The sequence below is a fragment of the Euleptes europaea genome, chromosome 17 (assembly GCF_029931775.1).
Source record: "Euleptes europaea isolate rEulEur1 chromosome 17, rEulEur1.hap1, whole genome shotgun sequence".
In the NCBI taxonomy this organism is placed as follows: domain Eukaryota; kingdom Metazoa; phylum Chordata; class Lepidosauria; order Squamata; family Sphaerodactylidae; genus Euleptes; species Euleptes europaea.
The window spans coordinates 34,463,876-34,484,772 of record NC_079328.1 but is presented as its reverse complement, the minus strand read 5'-3'; the positions used below and the strand labels follow the sequence as shown (position 1 = coordinate 34,484,772).

Here is a 20,897-nt window from a genome sequence, read left to right as displayed (position 1 = left end):
TAAAAACCAAATATTTTTCTTTTCCTTCTTCTTCTTCTTCTTCTGTTACAAAAAAATGTCAAACTGATGCACAGAAGGGTTAAAGCATTTGCCTGGGGACACCAAGTTTTTCAAGGCAAGATTAAGACACAGGAGGAGGTTCCTGGCGCTCAGCCTGGCTTTCAAAACATACTGGACAATGATGGTTGAAAAAACATGCCCCTGCTGAGATCAAGGGGATGCGGTCTAGACTTTTGTGGATATGCTAGAAAACCCTTTAACTGAGACAGTTGAGACTGGGCTGGATGAAAGCAATGAAGCTGTACTTCAGAGAAAATGTATACTTTTAAACAACTGAGAGACCAACAAAACAAAACAAAACCCTGTATCACACTTCTTCCTCATCTTATGCTTATGAATTCAAGCACACCGTGAAAGCGACAAGGACTCTGTCAGTAAAAGCAATCTCTGTTTCGACTTCTCTTCAAGTTCTCTTCCGCAACATTACACAACAATTACAAAACACCTTTGTCAGTGGGTTTTTTATTTCCTTCAGTGGATTTCTCAGGGCTATTTCTTTGACTATTTTTGTTGTCATCGTTCTCCGGAGGGAACACCCAAATACAAAATGCAGACGCAGTACATCCAACATGGCGCGTGCATGCGTATTTAAATTGCCTACTTATGTAAATATTTACGTGCCATCTCTCCACAGACATAGGCTTGTGGCGGTTCACAGTGGTATACAGTTCAATTGTGAAACGAAGCACATCATTAATAAATAGTAAAATCTCAAACAAAAAGCTAAAGTCAATGTGAGATAACTGACACACATGTAAAGCAGCCTTATGCTGAGTCAGATCATTGGTATATCAAGGTTGGTACTGTCTCCACTGAGTAGCAGAGGCTCTCCAGAATCTCAAGTAGTAGTTGTCTTTTCGAAGAACCTCCTGGTGGTGGAAAGTGCCATCAAGTCATAGCCGACTCATGGCAACACTGTTGGGTTTGCAAGGCAAGAGACAGATGGAGATAGTTTGCCATTGCCTCTGAATATCAACCGTGGCTCTCTCCCATCCAAGTACTAACCAGACCCAACCAATGCTAAGCTTCAGAGATCTGATGAGAATGGGTGAGTATGGACCATCTAGGTCAGAGTAAAGAACCTCCAACCTCCCTTTTTAATTGGAGATGTCAGAGGTTGAGTCTGGGACCTTCTCCATGCAAAACAGAAGCTCGACCACTGAACCATGGCCTCACTAAAGACAATGGAATATAGCAACAGGCACTAAAGCAACCAACTCAACCCACAGGGCAGCTGAAAGCAAGAATTCAAAGGGGAAACAAAAGAAGGAGGAAGAGAGTTGGTTTTTATATGCCGGTTTTCTCTGCCGCTTAAGGGAGAATCGAACCAGCTTACAATCGCCTTCCCTTCCCCTCCCCACAACAGACACCCTGTGAGGTAGACAGGGCTGAGAGAGCTCTGACTAGCCCACCCAGCCGGCTTCATGTGTAGAAGTGAGGAAACCAACCCAGTTCACAAGATTAGCATCCGCCGCTCATGTGGAGGGGTGGGGAATCAGACCCGGTTCTCCAGATTAGAGTCCACCACTCCAAACCACCACCCTTAACCACTACACCACACTGGTTCCCATATACATCACAACTAACCAAGGTTTAATGAAGCAAAGGTTTATAAAGCAGGGTTGATCATGACATTCAAATGCCATCTGTTTCTCTTTTATGCATGTGGGTGATTAGAAGGCACAAAAGCATCCCTATACTTTCCCTACCATGGACCGCAGCAGAGAATGCAGAGGAACCAGTGTCAGTCCTTCTAAGCCAAAACCACAAAGCCAAGTTGGAGATTTATTCCTCTCGGTGTTTTATCTGTAATATCATATCTATTCCTTTTTCATATAATTTGTGGCTTCTGGATAAACGGCCCTGAATAAATTATCTGAAAGCTTCCTAGAACTGAAGGTCTACCATGATTCATCTTAAACGTAATTTTCTCTGGAATTCTACATTAACATCTGCAACATGACTTACAGCCTTTGTGTCAGAATAAATTCTGCATTTTGGCTAGGCAGTCATGTAGTGTTGAGGCGGAGGCTGGGATGTGCATAATTGGGAAGGTGATTTGATATAGGTTAGAACGCAGGGCGAATGGAATGTGTGGTTTATAGACCCTTATAATCCTGAGAACAAACTCCTGGGGAGGACTAGCCCGTTTATCTTCATCTCCAACACACATGAAAAGTTGTGTTTCTGTATGTTGATTTGGCTCAGCCAGCTAAAATTAGAGGTAGGGCTGGGCTTGCCAACCTCCAGGTGGTAGATGGAGATCTCCCGCTATTACAACTGATCTCCAGGCGATAAAATGAGTTCCCCTGGAGAAAATGGCCACTTCAGCAACTGGACTCGGCTCCGCCCCAAAAACCTCACATCATTGGTGAAGAAGGACCTGGCAACTCTACCTTGGCCAGCCACTCTCTCAACCTAACCTACCCCATTGAGTTGATATGAGGATACAATCGAGGAGGGGAGAATCACGTATACTACCCTGAGAACCATGGAGAGGGAGCATATAATTTTTTTCTGAATAAATAAAGCAATAGGGGGAAGGGCTGGAGAAAGAAAGAAAGAAATCCTACACTCACTATGTTCATTAACTGCATGTGCTTCAAACATCTGGAAAGGACTTTTGGATATGTCTTTAATTTGCTTTTTAAAAAAATAACCACTTGCTGTGCTGCATATAGATTACCGAAGCAGGGCTATCATGCATGAAGCACCTAACAGTCCATTTACAAATAAATGTTCTTTACCTAGGTGTTTATCAGATGTCGATATCAGAAGCTTCCATCCCAGGAGAAGAAGCCGGAAGAGTGAAGGCCAAAGATCCCGATATTGGGGAAAATGGCCTAGTAGCGTACAACATTATCGACGGGGACGGTATAGAGATGTTTGAAATTACCACGGATTACGAGACTCAGGAAGGCGTTGTGAAACTTAAGAAGGTAAGCAATGCAACCCTTTCATTCCTGTTAATGGATAATATACTTCATTTTTCCTTCATGCCTCATAGAAAATATAATAGCGATAGATTATCACTCATGGTAAGAAAATCACAGCAAATGCAGTTTGGGGTAATTTGTTTATGAAGCTATGATTAACTTCCAGCATTCCGTTTTACTCTTATCTGCTTGTGCCTGGAGCCAGAATGGAAGGAAAAGAAATTATGAGAAAGAAGGCATCGATGCATAGAGGCTTCTTAACATCTTTTTAAAGTGAAGAAAGTACATTATTCTTTTACTGATCTTCCACTTGAGAAATCAACACCGTTCGCTCTTCAAAGCCTATTGCGTATTAACTTGGAAATAAATGATGGGATTGCTTTGGTTATCATCAAGCATTCATTTTTAAGTTGGCAGCGCAGTGTGAATTTTCGGATAATGTGAAAATTACAAGGGCTTTTTTTCGGTGCGCCTGTGCGGGTGTGTGTGTGTGCGTGCGTGCACGCGTGTGTCTGCTTTTCTGATGAAAACTTAATTTTGGCTGTCAATATTCCTTCCAAACACATTCGGCACTGGGAGGAAGAAAGGGAAAGAAAGAAAAACCCGGGAAGAGCAGCATTATGTTCCCATCAAGAGATTCAGACTGCCTGAGCCACTTGTCTGCTTTCAGCTTGCAATTCAAAAAAAAAAGAAAAGAAAAGAAAGAAAAGGGAAAAAAAGAGGCTGCCTTTTATTTCCTGGCTGATGTCCCTGCAGAAATCAAAGTGAACATCTTAGCACAAAGCCCCAAAGAGAGGCAGCTATGTTCAGCTGCATAAATAACAAAGTTTTAAAATAAAAGTGCTAGACTAATAGTTCTCTCAGGGACAGAAAACTGTCTGAAGCCACCTGATTCAAAGCTCATGGTGCTCAAACAGAGAAGAGCCTTGCTCATGATTAGGGGTGCCAGCTCCAGGTTGGGAAACGTCTAGAGATATGGGTGGTGGAGTCTGGAATGGGCAGGGTTTGAAGAGGGGAGGGACTTCAGTAGGGTATAATGCCATAGAGTCCACCTTCCAAAGCAGCCATTTTCTCCAGGGGAACTGATCTCTGTCACCTGGAGATCTGCTCTAATCCCAGGGGATCTCTAGCCACCACCTGAAGGTTACATTCCAATGTAGAAAAGAAAAGAAAAAATACCCAAAATATTGAAATTAACAAATATGATTACACAATGCTTATAAATCAACATATTTGTGTAAAGCAATACAAATCACATATATTGTTTAGGCTTCACAATATTGCCATGTTAAACAATGGTTACACAATATGTTTTAAATAAAGACATTGCAGTTACAAAATATCACTGGCGTTGAAATGTGGGCTTCTTTTTAAGTTACAATGCAGTTTTAAAGAAGTTTAACAGCTGTGACCTTGTTCCAGTTAGCTCTATCTACTAATAATGGCCGCTTTGGCAATTGGACTTTAAGAGCTGCTCTCTGCACTAAGATGAAAGGGAAGAAAAAAACAGAAGTCCAGTGGCACCTTTTAGACTAACAATATTTGTTTCGGCATGAGCTTTTATTTCAACATGAGTCAGAGTTCACATCTTTAGATGCTATGAAGAGGACAGCAATCTTCCTATTCTGATCCTGATCCCCCCCCCCTCAGATATTGAACCTCCAAAACATTTCAGTCCCAGTTATACTTCATTTTCTTTTCTTTTTTTCTTTTCTTCTTTCAAGTCACAACTGGTTTACGGCGACCCGTAGGGTTTTCAAGGCAAAACATGTTCAGACGTAATTTGCTGTTGCCTGCCTATGCATCACGACCCTGGTATTCCATGGTTTTCTCCTTTCCAAATACTGACCAGGGCCAACGCTGCTTAGCTTCTAAACCTGACAAGATCAGGCTTTCTTGGACTATGTGTGTGTGTCAAGTGCCATCAAGTCGCTTCCGACTCATGGTGAACCTATGGATAGCCTGGGCTAAAGAATCCTGTTATTCTGTTTTCACACAATATTGATGAATATGCAGAATCTAATAATGGAGGGTCCTTCCACTCTTTTTCTGCTTCTGTCTGGGTGTTCCTCCCACAAACACTATTATAATGTGGCCTTTTTAACTTTCCTTCTCATTGGGGGTCACCAGACAAAGAAACACCAGGCAGAGGGGGAGGCACGGAACGTTCTGATGTCACTTCCGGGTTTACCCGGAAGTAATGCAGACACTCTAGCAATCTTCGCCGAAACTCTATGGAAGTGACGTTGGCACGTGGGTCATTCGCACACATAGCACACTCCCGGCCACACCCTTGCAAAGCTCCTGCCGATGAAGCAGAAGGACCTGGCAACCCTATATATTGTGGATGCATGGATGATATACACAAAACCAATTCAGGATGTATTTTAAACAACAGCCTTAGTTGTTATTATTTAATTTGTTTATTTCAAATACATTCATTTTCTCTTTCTCTGCATACTCAAGGAGCTAACAAGTTGGATCCAGACTGAAGTGGCAATATCCACCATTTTCCCCTTTCCTACACAGACTATCCCCATGTCATTCTTCAAGATTCTCTATCCCCTATTCCTACTTTTTGGGAGCTCCCCAAAGTATTCCCTACTCTTCAGGAGCTCTATTCATGGAGATCTGTGGTCTGCAATGGAGACATGAAGAGGGGAGACATGAAAGTTCCTTTCTACCATAAATTAAGAAGGAAAATTTAGTCTGGATTTAAACCCAATGTTATTACTGAAGTCAACTGATAGACAATTTCCCTGTTTCTTTCAGCACCTGGATTATGAAGCCAAAAAGACCTACAGTCTGAAAGTGGAGGCGGCCAATGTACATATAGACCCAAAGTTCATCAACAATGGACCATTCAAAGATACTGTGACTGTGAAAATTAATGTGGAGGATGCTGATGAGCCACCAGTCTTCTTAAAACCAAATTATATTCTTGCAGTGGAGGAGAATGCAGGCCCCGATGCTCCAGTGGGTAGGGTACATGCCAAAGACCCGGATGCTAAGAACAGCCCTATAAGGTATGCTTTGTTAAGGCAAATTTGTCCAATTGAAAGGCTGGCTTGAGTGATAAAGTTAAGCAAATCCACTGGTTATTCAGACAACTAGGATGCCCAATATTTAAGATTGTTCTGATGAAGCTACCCAGCACTGCCAACTTCTGTGTCTTTTTCAAAAGCAAGAGAATTAAGAAGGAACCTAGGAGATGGTGTTCCTCTCTAGACTATACAAAGCATCTTCACAGAAATGTACATTTTGTCATCATCTAGTGAATTTGCCACAGTCCCCCAAGCCGCAGGCCATCTGAGCCTCAAAGAGAACAAAGTCAGTTACCAACCTCAAGGTTAGAGCCTGGAGTTCTCCTGGAATCAAAACTGATCTCCAGACTTCAGAGATCAGTTTCCCTAGAGGAAATGGCAGCTTCAGAGGGCAGAGTCTATGGTATACCAGAGAATCTATGAGACACTGGTGTGAGAGTGACATCACATCCTGGATGAGCTTCCTTCTCTCTTCAGAATTTGCCATTCCCTGATACACACACGCACACACTGCTCCTAAATCTCCAGGAATTTCCCAAGCTGGAGTTGGCAATCCTACTTGTACTTGTGCCGCAACTGGGAAATTGCAAAGCTGTTAACATCAACAATATCAGTCTCCATTTAGTGCAGTCATATTTGTGGACAGATTTGTTGCCAAGATGCATTTTTTAAAAATATTGCCACTCATTTTTATCCCACATTGCCCATTAGTTGTTTGAAAGGACCGAGAACAGTTCAAAATAAAAACAGCAGGCAATAAAACTAAGATTACACACTGCACACACAATTTGCCTTCTTCTTCCCAATGAGAAGAAGGCCTTAGGCCAACATACATTGTTCATTATACAACATTCACACCTGCAGCGGTTTACCTGGCTGAACAGTTGTAGGTACCACTCTTTGGGCCAATTTTTTTTCTGTGATGGGTTGCTTTTATTTTTAAATGTTGGATTTTTCTTTTCATCTTTGGCTTGATTCTCATTATCTTTCATTGCCATTTTATTGAGTTGCATGTTCTGGTTTATTCTGATTTTGAGGAATGATGTAATTGTTTTAATAGTCATTGTTGTTATTGGTTCCATTGTATTATTTGTTTTTCCTGTTCTGGGCTGGAAGCTTCCTTGTGAATCTTTGCAGATTAAGAATGAGAGTACATATCTTTTCAATACCTAAATAAAACCTGGCAACCTCTGTAATAATCTGCTCAAGTTTTGCACTCAATCTGGGTCTTCTGGTGTTAAGTTTTCAAAATAACCCACATGAAGCAAACTGGAGGTGAAAACGCATGGTCACTTTATCTTCCTTTAATCCCTGTTTTAGCCAGGATTGAACGCACATAGGCGAAACGCATGCGTTCGATCCTGGCTGAAACAGGGATTAAAGGAGGATAAAGCGACCATGCGTTTTCGCCCTGGGTCTTCTATTGTTAAGTTTTCAAAATAACCCACATGTAGCACAAAACATAATGAACTAGCAACATTTCAGCATGGTATATTGGCAAGGAGCAGTGGACTCTAATCTGGTGAGCCGGGTTGGTTTCCCCACTCCTACACATGAAGCCTGATGGGTGACCTTGGGCTAGTCACAGTTCCCTCAGAACTCTCTCAGCCCCATCTATATCACAAGGTGTCTGTTGAGGGGAGGGAAAGGGAAGGTGATTTGTAAGATGCTTTGAGACTCCTCAAAGGTAGAGAAAATCTTCTTTCATCTGCCAAATCACCAAGTACATAATTTTGCCAGTTGTACTGATGCTGGTTCTACAATGGTGATATGGGGAATTTCAAGTCAGATGGGAAATAATACGTCTAAATACAAATTAAAAGAATGGACACTTTTTTTAACATAAAGCCGGATTGAGACCTGATCAGAAACACGAGGCTGCTCTTGAAAATGGCATCCCTGTGTTGAGTTTTCCCTGAAGCCCGAATATGTGTAATAGCACTTACCCCATGATATCACATGCATTTCCTCACCCTGCTGATGGTAACTGATGATGTGTAGCAGAGAACCGGGGAATACTTACAATGTTGTTGCTACATTATGGGGGATGAGGAAAGAACTAAACATGGTGGTAGCCTTGTGTCTCTTGTATGTTTCCGCCTAAGAAATGCCTCCTAATACAGGAAGCCTGGTATGAAAACAATTGCTCTTATGTATCTGTTTGTAAGCATTAGTAAGAAATGCAAATCCTTTTCCATCAAGAAGTGATTTAGTATGTCTAATTAAAATTTCCATCTCCTAAGCGTGCTGCCGCAAAACTTTTTTTTTTTTTTTTAAGTAATATGTGATACCCTGTTTGGGAGACACCAGATGAACTGAGGCCACTGCATAATTCTCTTTTAATTACTTCATTTGCGTCCTCTTTTAGATATACAATTGATCGTCACACTGACCCCGACAGATATTTCAATATCAACCTAGAAGATGGTTCAATTACAACCGCAAAAAAACTAGACAGAGAAGAAACAGCCTGGCATAATATTTCAGTACTTGCAGCTGAAATCCGTGAGTATTCTACTGAAAATTATGGCTTTTAAATAATGTATATATATTTTTAAAGGGGTGCAAAATATTGGTGTTATGAAAGGCAACACACAGAAAGCTTATTCAGTTATGTTTAGTCTGACCAAAAATTGCCTCAGGTACACGGTTAGAAACCTGTAGATCTAGAACCCGTCCCCCCCAATATATATATATATATATATATATATATATATATATATATATATATATATATATATATATATATATATATATATATATATATATATATATATATATAACTTGACATTACAAATACTAGGTCACTTTTCACTTTTTCCCTGAACTCCTCAATTATGCAGATTAAAGGCAGATGCTATCCACAATATACCTGGACTAACAACCTGAATCTCTTGGCCCCGGACAGAAATGTGCCAATGCTCCTGAGATATTTTAGCAGTCTTATCAAAACAATCCTTGCTTCCTTTAAAATGCCTTATTTCCCCTGAGAAGAGACCTCCAAATTCACCTCCACTTCAGGCAAAAAAGTCAGAGGCAGCTCTATCTCAGGGAGGAGGGAGAGAAGGGCAGGGGTCCAAAAGTAGTCCCCTTGTGCCCATAGATGGGTTGACACAGTATGCAGCTAAACTGGCTTATCGTATGGATGCCATGGTGCCCTCTGACACCTTTCCTGGCACCCATCAAGTATTTTTAGCAAGGTGGGAAGATGGGGCTTTTGCCCAGCAAGGCTTCTGATCGGCCATTGGAGATTTGATCGGCTGTGCAGATTTTTAGAAATGATACTTTGGCAGCAGCAGGCAGCATATAACAAAGATCTTCACTCTGTGACTAAAAGTAAGCTGCGGTACCCATTTTTTTTTAATAAATATTTTTATTGATTTTCAATAATAAATAGGGGTACAGAAGGGGAAAAAAGGAAAAGGGAAAAAACATTACATAAATATTGTTCAACATTGATATGCCTAGTACTACCCCCTTATAGAATATAGTAATACATTAACTTACTAGCAGAGTGGATTTGATCTCCAATTTAATCCTGCTGTAGCTCATAGAGTTTAATTGTTATTTTTTGGTTTTAATACATTCATAGAAAGATTTCCATTTGTCTCTATTTTGTTTTTGAGTATCCTTTTGTAATGTTTCAGTTAATTGTGCCATTGTTATGTATCCGTAAGCTTTATCAATCCAGGTCTCAATTTTTGGTATTATGTTGGTTTTCCATAAAGATGCTAAAACGGCACCCATTTTGAGGCTGGTCCCGCCTCTTGAGGCAGCCATTCTGTGGCACCCATTTTGTGGTTGTGCCCACCACCTTGCGTCTGAATTCCAAAGGTGCCCACAGGCTCAACAAGGTCAGGGGACCCTGAGATAGACAATCTAATATGGACTTCTTCCAACCTTGTTAAATCTGTGGCCATCTTTGGAATTGTGGTGCCACCACCAAATGGCTGCCAGGAGGGCTAGGCCCAGTCACTAATATTGGAGTGTCCCAGGCTAAGCATCCTTCTGTGATAGTTTCTAATGAGCATTATTTCATAAATGGGAGATCAGAAATATCAGGAGGTAGAAAATATAACCATTCACATAGCACAAGAAACCAGGTCAAAACAGGAAGAGAAAAGACGGTCCATGAAAGCCACCAGTGATAATTCTGGCAAAATAAAAGCATACATTTCTAACTTTGTCCTTGCATGTTTCTTCCATGTTGCTGTGGCTTTCACCCCCATAACTGTTTGTAGATAACCGGCATCTGGAAGCTAAAGTCCCAGTAGCGATCCGAGTTATCGATGTAAATGACAATGCTCCCAAGTTCTCAGATGCATATGAAACCACCGTCTGTGAGAAGCGTCAGAGCAATGAGGTAACTTCAGCCAAATATGTCTGTCTTCTGGGTGGGAAAGAGAAGTTGGGACAATGTTAAACTTTTCAAAACACCCTCTCAGCATTTTTTTTAAAAATAAAAAAAGCACTGTGAGTTTACAATTTTTCGAAGAACTTGAATTTGGAATATATTCTGTATTTTAACTTCTTTCCGCTTCTACGGGTAATGTTTTGGGAAGGCCTTGCGGTCAAGGTTTTTAGGTGGGTGGTGGCCAGAGGCAGGGCTTTTTCAGTAGTGGCACTTCGACTTTGGATTGGCCTTCCCCTTGAGGCTCATAAGGCACCTACACTACAGTGTTTTAGGCAACAGGCCAAAATGTTTCTTTTTTTATCCAGGCTTTTAATTACGGGGTTTGCTCTGTTAACATGTTTATAGTGTGCTTTTAGCCTGTCGGTGTATGCTACACAGTATTTTATGCCCTGTATTTTTTTAATGCTAGGTTTTGTCAACTTTTATGGGTTTTTTATGTTTTATTTTTGTAAGCTGCTTTAGACAGATTCCTTGGGGAGGCAGCAGCACTGATATTTTCTAAATAATATGCCAATCCAGCAAGAGAATAAAATTCTGGCTCTCTAAACATAAACTTCTGCACATTTGATTGACACATGTAAGAAGGGGGACAGGATGAGTGTTTGGGACCCACCTCCCACCTTCATGTAATCATCAGCTCATGAGAATGGTGTATGGAGGACATCTACATTCTCCCTCCCCAGGCTCCAAAACCAAATCTCTAGGAGTTTCCCAATTAGGGATGCCAGCCTCCAGGTGAGACCTGGGGATCCCCTGGAATCACAGCTCATCTCTAGAACATAAGAAAGGCCCTGCTGGTTCAGACCAAGGTTCATCAAGTCCAGCAGTCTGTTCACACAGTGGCCAACCAGGTGCCTCTAGGAAGTCCACAAACAAGAGTATAGAGATCAGCTCTCGAGTAAAAAAAAAAAAAAAAAGGATGCTATGGAGGGTGGACTCTTATGGCATTGTATCACACTGGGGCCCTTGTCCTCCCCAGGCTCTTTCCCCAAATCTCCAGGAGTTTCCTAACTAGGATCTGGCAACCCTACCCCCCATCCCCCCACCTGTGGCCAGGGGGGACCTGGCAACCCTATTCTCAACCCAGAGCTGGCCACCCTAGTCACAATTTATAGTTTATAGAAAATTAAACAATGTTCCCTTCAATTTAACTTTCAGGAATCCATTTACAAAAAAGGTAACCATGCTAGGTGCTTACAAATGCCTTTCTTTTACAGCCATTAATTACAATTACGGCAGAGGACAAGGACGATACAGCCAACGGCCCAAGATTTATCTTTAGTTTGCCGCCCGAAATTATCCACAATCCTAATTTTACTCTCCATGATAACCGAGGTTTGTACTAAGATGCACTGTACCAGATGGAGTGAACTAAATGACTGTTATCATGTCATAGAACAATTCTTTCATTAGCCGTTCGTGACTGGCTGGGGCTGAAAGAGCGAAGATCAGAGGTATTTGTTAAATGCATGCTCTCCAGCATTTTTCCCCCAGATAAGTCCATGTCCTATAACATCTATATGATAAATGCACTGGTGTTGCCTGCATGGACAGGAAAAACATAATAATTCACACCATTTTTCTTCATTAAACCTCAGCGGCCACTACAATTTCAGGAAATCAAGGTGTCCGCTCTTGAGTTGGATTGAACGAAAGGGAGGCAAAGCTCTCTTGTGCTCTGCTTGTTCCTTTCAGATTGTGGGGAAACTGAGTAAACTTGCGGGAGAAAAATCACCAAGAACTGAGGCAGAGTTCTACCTCAACAGCAATCCAGGCTGGAAACGACAGAATCTCATCAAGGAAGAATTCTTTCCAAAATCTTTCCAAAACATTTTATTTATTTATTTATTTTGTGATTTACAACCCGCCCTCCCCGGCTGAAGCCGGCTCAGGGCGGGTAACTAAACAGTTTTAAACTTACTTTATTAACAGTAAAATTTAAAAAAGTTAAACTTATTTCTATAACTCATTAACTAATATAGTAAAATCCATTTTTTGCCAGTTTATCCCAATATGTCTGATGTATGGGACCACCAGTACGTTGTTATCAGATGACCATAAAGATCTTTGGGGGGTATACTGCTCCTTTCTACTTACTACCCTTTTATCCTTCCTCTCCTCTAAAGAGCATAGGGGGGATACATGATTTACCCCTCCTCCATTTTTTTCCTTGTGAGGCAGTTTAGGCTGAGGGGGAAGGAGAGCAGTGATTGCCCCTCAGTCATTTAACGAAATTCGTGTCTGAGTGAGAATCTGAATCTAAATCAGTCCAATCACCCAAGTCTGATATGGTAATCACTGGCTTTTTGGCAACTGTGTGGCTGAATGAATATTTCAACCTATGTCTGTCTGGTTCTAGTCTTGTGCTATCATTACCAGCTTTCTGGCAAGTTCCTATTTTAGAAGGGTATGATTGGTGGGTATACAGCAGCCCCAGATGGTCTTGATCCACTCACCTTGCATTGTTGCTGTTGACATTCCCGCCCCCTAATTCTGCCAAAGGCCTCGGAGCATACGCAGAGACACCTTTCTATGTGCCTGGAGTAGGATCCAGAAAGTGTTCCAAAATCCACTCCCGAATTTCCACTCCACCTGAGGCACAGTTAAGAGCCAGCATAGTGCAGTGGTTAAGTGTGGTGGTTTGGAGTGGTAGACTCTAATCTGGTGAAACAGGTTGGTTTCCCCACTCCTCCACTTGGGCTAGTCACAGTTCTCTTAGAGCTCTCACAGCCCCACCTACCTCACAGGGTGTCTGTTGTGGGGAGGGTTGTGTCCTGCTGGTTTTGATAGAGGAGACAAGAGCAGGGCTTAATTCTGCCTTTGAGACAAATTGGAGTTCAGGAGCCTATGTACAAAACGGCAGTCATAGGGTGAAAACGCATGGTCGCTTTATCCTCCTTTAATCCCTGTTTTAGCCAGGATCAAACCCACATTAGGCGAAACGCATGCGTTCGATCCAGGCTGAATCCTGGCTGAAACAGGGATTAAAGGAGGATAAAGCGACCGTGCGTTTTCGCCCATAGACAACTGCCACACGAGCCAAAGCAACTTTTTCCCCAATGAATTTTTGTTTGGAGTCTGAAGGAAGAAACTGAAATTGATGTCGCAGATTATATTTTAAGTCATCCAAATTTAACTTTGAAAAGAAGTGTAATACTGTGTCTTCTTTTCTCTTACCCATCTTCCCAGCCACTTGAGACACCGAGGGGCGGAAAGCCCCCTGAAGCACAGTTAATTTAATTCTTTATGTGTGTGTTTGTAATAGGGATGCCCGCCTCCAGGCAGGACTTAGGGATCCCCCAGAATTACAGCTTATCTCCAGACTACAGAGATCAGTTCTCCTGGAGAAAATGGATGCTTTGGAGGGTGGACTCTATGTAGGGTTGCCAGCTACAGGTTGGAAAATACCTGGAGCTTGCTGGGGGTAAAGGGAAGATGACTGGGGAAGGCACTGGCAAACCACCCTGTAAACAAAAGTCTGCCTAGTAAACATCTGGACGTGATGTCACCCCATGGGTCAGGAATGACCTGGTGCTTGCACAGGGGACCCTTACCTTTTTTGGGGGGGTGGAGCCTGAGGAGGGTGGGGTTTGGGGAGGGGAGGGGAGGCACTTCAGTGGGGTATAATGCTATAGAGTCCACCTTTCAAAGTAGCCATTTTCTCCAGCTGAACTGACCTCTGTCGCCTGGAGATCAATTGTAATAGTGGAAGATCTCCAGCCACCACCTGGAGGTTGGCAACCCTAACTCTATGGCATTGAACCACCCACCGACCCACCCCACTGAAGTCCCTGTCCTCCCAAGGCTCCCTCTCCAAATCTCCAGGAATTTCCTAACCTGTATCTGGCAACCCTACCCCCCTATCCCCCACCGGTAGCCAGGGGAACTTGCCAGCCCTAGTTTATAAATGATTAAGCAGTAGAAGCCAATGCAAAAACCAGGAACTCTATAAGCTAGTAACCTTTTTCCTGTGACAGAGTGCTTCACAATTTGCAAGTCAAATATCTTCCATTCCATTCTCTCCCCCACCCCCCAATTTGTAAATCAGTGTAATCTTTGTATCATGCCTCCTCTTTCTCTTAGGGAATTTTCTAGTTTAAAGTAGGGGGTGGCTTTATTAATGGAAGTAACCGGTTAAAGAAAACCCCACTGTGTAGGCCAGTTCTAGAAGTTTGAAAGAGAATACATCACAAAACAGAGTTTCTACCCATCCCCGAAAAGTAATCGCATATTGCCTTAATCCTTGGCTTCTGCCCTCCAAAAGTAGCATTCTACATCTGATTGGTAGTCAATGGTGTCACCAGGTTTTCCGGCCCCACTGTATTTCCTATAGAAAACATGAGATAATGGCTGGTTTCATGCTGTGATAAAGCACCACATTACTTTCCCATTGAGTGTTTACTCACATTGTATCACGTTAATAGGCGCTCTCTTCTGCGTATTTGGCATCGATTCTAATTTCTTGATGACTTTAGGAATTCAGTCCTGCATAAAGATCATGAGAAATATTTAAAAGTCATCCAACATGGATTGGTCATTCAAAACTCAAGACCGCTGTTTGCTAGTTTTCCTTTACCCTTCAGTTTCTGGCAAGCTTGCATGAAAAAGCTGTGCCCTCCTTGTCAGGGTGTGACCTGGAACACTGGAACTAGTAGAAATAAATTATAGCAAACTGTGCGGCACTGAGTCAATGTCACAATAGGTGCTCTCTGGCTTTCAGCGCTCTAATGGGTTGGATCCAGACCAAGTTTTCCACTAATGGAAGGAGAGCTGGAATTCCCCCAGTTTGCCCCTTGTGTCATTCCTGAGGATCCTCTTTCCTCCAGAAACAACATTTTAGATTTAAAATCCCTTAAAAAACTAAAAACTCTTCCCTGGGAAAAAGCTCTAATGAAGAGGATTCTTAGTAGACCAGCCTAGGATGGCTATCTAAATAAGCTGTGTTAATTGATTCTGACTGTGCCCCCCTTCTAAACAGGCTAATTTAAAAAAAAAAAAAACACTTTTCACAGAGTACTTTAGTAGAAACGAAGGGCTGGACACCACAATTCTGTTCTACTAACAGAAGTGTTCTCCTCAAAGTGTGTCTGTGTCAATGGAAGGCTACTTTCCACTGAAGGAAAGCAACCCCATTGTCAGAAGGGTTCTGAGGGATCCATCCCCAAAATTAAAATAAAACAAAATGCAATCATGGTACTGATAAAATGACCACATTTGTGATTGTAATTACACACCAAGGGTGGGAAAAAATCGCAATACTGTTTGGCTCACAACCGCCTCTTTAAAACAGTAAATAAAGTCTGAGGAAATGACAGTATTAGGAATTAGCTTATATGTTGTGCCAGATTTAGTTCTAGGACTTCGTTGGAATCCTGCCCAGTGACATAATGTCTGAATATATGCCATTTCTTTCAAGTGATTAATAGCTCTGATGCCTGCCAAATGAAATACACTGAAAATATAAAGATGGAGGGGAGTCTATTTATTTTGACAGCTAAATTTAGGTGAATTTTTAAAGATCCATTTAGCGCTATCATTTACGTCATTATACTTTTGATTTTTTTTTCCCCTGAGCGAGCATGTGACGTGAAGGGCACCACAGTTAAAAGTCAGCGTGGAATCTTGCATTTTGTCACCTCATATGCAGGCCCTGTTTTTTTTCAGTGGAGTGAATATTTGAACCCCTGGAAACGAAGCCCCAAATCCCTTTAAAGGAGGAAACGCAACAGTGCATTTAGGGAAAACGATGTTAAGGTAGATCTGTGTTTCTTCCGGAAAGATGAGGGATATGTTTAGAAGTAGTGGCACTTACGTGGCATGGAACTTTGGGGCTCATTATTGTTATTATTTTGAGTTAGAATCATAGAATCATAGAGTTGGAAGGGACCACCAGGGCCATCAAGTCCAACCCCCTGCACAATGCAGGAAATTCACAACTACCTCCCCCCTCCACACCCCTAGTGACCAGAAGATGGCCAAGATGCCCTCCCTCTCATCATCTGCCTAAGGTCACAGAATCAGCATTGCTGACAGTTGGCCATCTAACCTCTTAAAAACCTCCAGGGAAGGAGAGCTTACCACCTCCCGAGAAAGCCTGTTCCACTGAGGAACCGCTCTGTTAGAAAATTCTTCCTAATGTCTAGACAGAAACTCTTTTGATTTAATTTCAACCCGTTGGTTCTGGTCCGACCGTCTTGAGTTCCATCTTACCGTTCCTTCAAGAAATGCAGGGTAGCACAGATAGTTCTCCCTTTGCTCCATTTTATCCTCATAATCACCCTGAGTCTGAGGTTAGGCTGACACTAGAGTTGCCAACCCCCAGGTATTAGCTGGAGATCTCCTGCTATTACATCTAATCTCCAGCCAATAGAGATCAGTTCACCTGGAGAAAATGGCCGCTTTGGCAATTGGACTCTATGGCATTGAAGTGCCTCTTCTTCCCAAACCCCACCCTCCTCAGGCTCTGCCCCAGAAACCTCCTGTTAGTGGTGAAGAGGGACCTGGCAACCCTAGCTGACACAGAGTGGCTGGCTTAAGGTCACCCATAGGGTTGTACAAAAAAAAAAATCAGTACATTTCAGATTCGGGTTTAATGGGCTCAATTTTTGTTGGTAAACTCGGAATAAGCCGAATACCCATACTGGTAAAGGGGTATTTCCAAGTTTGTTGAAAAAATTCGGGTGCATTATAGTCTATGGTGATTTTTTTTAGAAGCTCCTGTAGTGGCATTTTTGGAAGTAGCATTCCCAAATTTTCAGGGTAGCTTCAAAGGACTCTCCTTGCACGAACCCTGTAATTTGGTTAAGATTGGGTCAGGGGGTCCAATTTTATGGGGTCCGGAAGGGGTCCCCCCTCCTTTATAGAGAAGTATGGTAAAATCTACAATGCTTCTCTATGGAGGAGGGTGACTTGACTTGACTTGACTTGACTTGACGACAGGGTTCATGCAATGAGAGTCTTGTGAAGCTACTCTGTGAATTTGGTGACTCTACCTCAAATAATGCCCCCCCCCCCCGGAGACTTTTAAATCTACTTACTTTTCACAGTCTGTAATGGCCGCATCGTACCCAAGAATCATGGGAAAACTTAGTTTCCCATGAATGCTTGCACAATTGCATTTGAGGAGGAGCTGTGGCTGAGTGGTAGAGCATCTGCTTGGTTTATGGAAGGTCCCAGGTTCAGTCCCATCATCTCTAGTTAGGGTTGCCAGACTCCACCGGAGGTGGGGGATCCACCACTCTGGGCCCCCTCTCCCGGCGCAGTTCAACCAGCCGGCGGGTGTCTTACCAGCTGCAAATTGAGGCCTAGGCCTCGTTGTCATTGGAGTGTTGATATCACTTCCAGAAGTGATGTCATCACAATGACAACAACCTGGGGGGCGCTCTGGTATTTGCGTAGAATTCTGTAATAAAACAGCTTCTCCTACATTGTCAGTGACGCGACGCGGCCTAGGCTTCAATGTGTGGCTGGTAAGACCCCCTTCCCCACCGGCAACCCTATCTCTAATTCAGGTAGTAGGTGATAGGAAAGACCACTGCCTAAAGAGAGCCTGCCAATCATCATACTGCCAATCAAACTATGCTGACCTTGATTCTGATGGCCTGATTTATTTGAAGGCAGCTTCATGTGTTCAACACTGGCCTCCCAGTTCCTAGACCCCCACTATTGAGTCTGTATTTGTGTATTATGGATTTGTTTCCATTCAGAACTGTATTGAAATGAGGTTTGGCTGCCCAAAACATCTTTTTTTCCCCTGTGAGTTCCAAAAATGTAAACTACAAAATAGAGATAATAATCTCTATCTGAAACATACCACAGAGATACACCAGGGATCTATAGCCAATTTTAGGTCTCTGGGGATTGTCTGTTGCAAATCTCAAACTATTTGGAGATTTGTATCTCTCCTAATTTATATCTGTACTGCAGTAAACACCAGGCATTAAAAAAAATAGTGCATTGACAGTGTTGTATGAAGAGTGAGCTACATCTTATGAATAAATGTTTTAGCTCCCCTTGGGAGATGGTATTTCCTCACAATCATATAATTATGCAACAAGCAAAAACGTGAATGCCATTAAGGCAGTGAATGAGGCCATGATACAGAAAAGGAAACTTGAAATTTAGCCAAAGAGGTGCATCAATGAAGGTTGGTCTCTGAAGAGGGAGACATTTAGCAATGCCAAGCCCCCAGTCAGGGCTTGGGATCCACCACTGTGAGTTCCCATTGGGAAAAAATTAAAATTAAAATAAATATAAAAAATAGTTAATCTCACCCGCACTGCCTGTGCAATAATGTCACTTCTGGTGAATAACCGGAAACAACAGGTACCAGAGAATTTCCAGTAATAAGAGTTTATGATAGAGTTTGTGGCAATTCCTAGAGCTACCACTGTTGCTTCCAAGTAGTCCCTGGAAGTGATATCACTGCACTGGTGAAGCTGCTGCCCACACCATGTCCCTGCCCCCCACCCTGCCGCCAGTTGCCAAGCTGTGTAGCAGTTTGGGGGGTCTGTGTGAAACACGGAGAATGTGGATGATCCTTAATTAGCTAAAATCATTCAAAATGGGCATTATTTGCCCAAAGGGATATTGGTACGTAGCAAGATCAGACTGGCCACAGAGCATCATGATCGTGCCCCTACATGACACCTGATTGGATGGAACCATTCAAGAAGGAATGAAGCCTTTAAAAAGGCCATGAACTATTCATTACAACTAGGGGGTTGGCAGGGGCATCCTGTTCCAGGTCACCACTTCTGAGCTAGAGAGTGAACCACAAACACTATCAGCTCAGACTCAGCCTTCAACTGATGTGAATTCTTTTCAATATTGCAATTCACCCTCAAGTAACCAAAGATAGCCATAGCGTGTACAGTGATAAAGAGCTGCCATGTCACTAAGCAAAGAGGAGATTTTGTTTAAAAGGACAAGCATAATTTTCTTTTTGGAAAAGGACAAGACAGGAATAATGATTGTCTTATTTCCAACAGATAACTCAGCGAGCATTATCGCGAGACGCACAAGCTTCAGTCGACAGGTGCAGGATTTATACCTTCTTCCCATTGTGATAAATGATGGTGGGAACCCCCCACTGAGCAGCACCAACACGCTCACGATCCGAGTATGCGGCTGTGATGGTGAAAGGATGTTATGCAATGCTGAAGCCTATACCCTTAATGCAGGACTTAGCACTGGGGCTTTAATTGCAATCCTGGCTTGCATCGTGATTTTGTTAGGTAAGGAAAGCCTCCGCATTTTATTTATCCTTTAGATTCCCCTACTTCCCCTTCCATCCCAAAGGACTGAACCACAGGAGGCACAATTCAATGAGATACACATTTAAATCAATGGGTCTGACGCCATACATGATTCCAAGATGTGCCTAAAATACAAGGAGATCATTATCAATCTATTAGGTCTTAATAAGCAAATAAATAGTTAAACTTCTTATTTTTTCCCCCTCATCAGTGATTGTAGTGTTATTTGTAACACTGAAACGGCAAAAGAAAGAGCCCCTCATTGTCTTTGAGGAAGAAGATGTACGAGAGAACATTATCACTTATGATGACGAAGGGGGCGGGGAGGAAGATACCGAAGCTTTTGACATTGCAACGTTGCAAAACCCAGATGGCATCAATGGATTCATTCCTCGCAAAGACATAAAGCCCGAGTATCAATACATGCCCAGGCCAGGGCTTCGGCCTGCTCCAAACAGTGTGGACGTTGATGACTTTATCAACACAAGAATACATGAAGCCGATAACGATCCGACAGCTCCGCCCTACGACTCTATCCAGATCTATGGCTACGAAGGGAGGGGCTCAGTGGCCGGTTCACTAAGCTCTTTAGAGTCAGCGACGACGGATTCCGATTTGGACTATGACTATCTACAAAACTGGGGACCTCGTTTTAAGAAACTAGCAGACTTATATGGCTCCAAAGACACTTTTGAAGACGATTCTTAACAATAACATTTCGAATTTGGCCTTAAGAACTGTGTCTAATGTTCTGGAAAAAAAAATCAGAGGAAAAAAAATGTAAGCAGGTATTTTTTAAAATAAAATAAGGAAAGGTTCGTAGAACGCATTTAGGGATGGCAGAGACGGGGGAGGGTCCTTTCGCTTCAAGAAGGGAAACAAAGGACATAAAAAGTGGTCAATACTGTGAAGTACCTTTTCTCGCAAAAGGCAAAATACAGAAGTTGGTTATCGACTTCACTAGAAGGGGGAAAAAATAACCACTTGTGAAATACAAAATATTTAAGCAAAGGGAAAATTCTAAAAGTCATCTGAGAACCGAGGGCAATCTTTTTTTCTTTTCTTTATTATTTTCTGTTTGTTTGTGTGTATTATGAACAGCTAAGTCTTTTATGTCAAAGAAGCTTCCACGAATTAGAAAGGATCACAGTACGGAGCTGTAATTTCGCCTTAAACTATGGACACT

At 42.3% G+C, this 20,897-nt stretch overlaps 1 protein-coding gene across 1 annotated transcript in view; it reads left to right on the top strand.

The window, feature by feature from the left end:
- CDH11 (cadherin 11) overlaps nt 1-20,578 on the top strand; it is a 31,847-nt gene extending 11,269 nt beyond the window's left edge. The window contains exons 5-11 of the mRNA XM_056862972.1: nt 2,812-2,999; nt 5,769-6,022; nt 8,409-8,545; nt 10,282-10,403; nt 11,672-11,789; nt 19,445-19,690; nt 19,923-20,578. Coding sequence (XP_056718950.1) covers nt 2,812-2,999; nt 5,769-6,022; nt 8,409-8,545; nt 10,282-10,403; nt 11,672-11,789; nt 19,445-19,690; nt 19,923-20,419 — 1,562 coding nt within the window. The 3' untranslated portion in view covers nt 20,420-20,578. The remainder of the gene's footprint in view (nt 1-2,811; nt 3,000-5,768; nt 6,023-8,408; nt 8,546-10,281; nt 10,404-11,671; nt 11,790-19,444; nt 19,691-19,922) is intronic.
- The last annotated feature ends 319 nt before the right edge of the window (nt 20,579-20,897 follow it).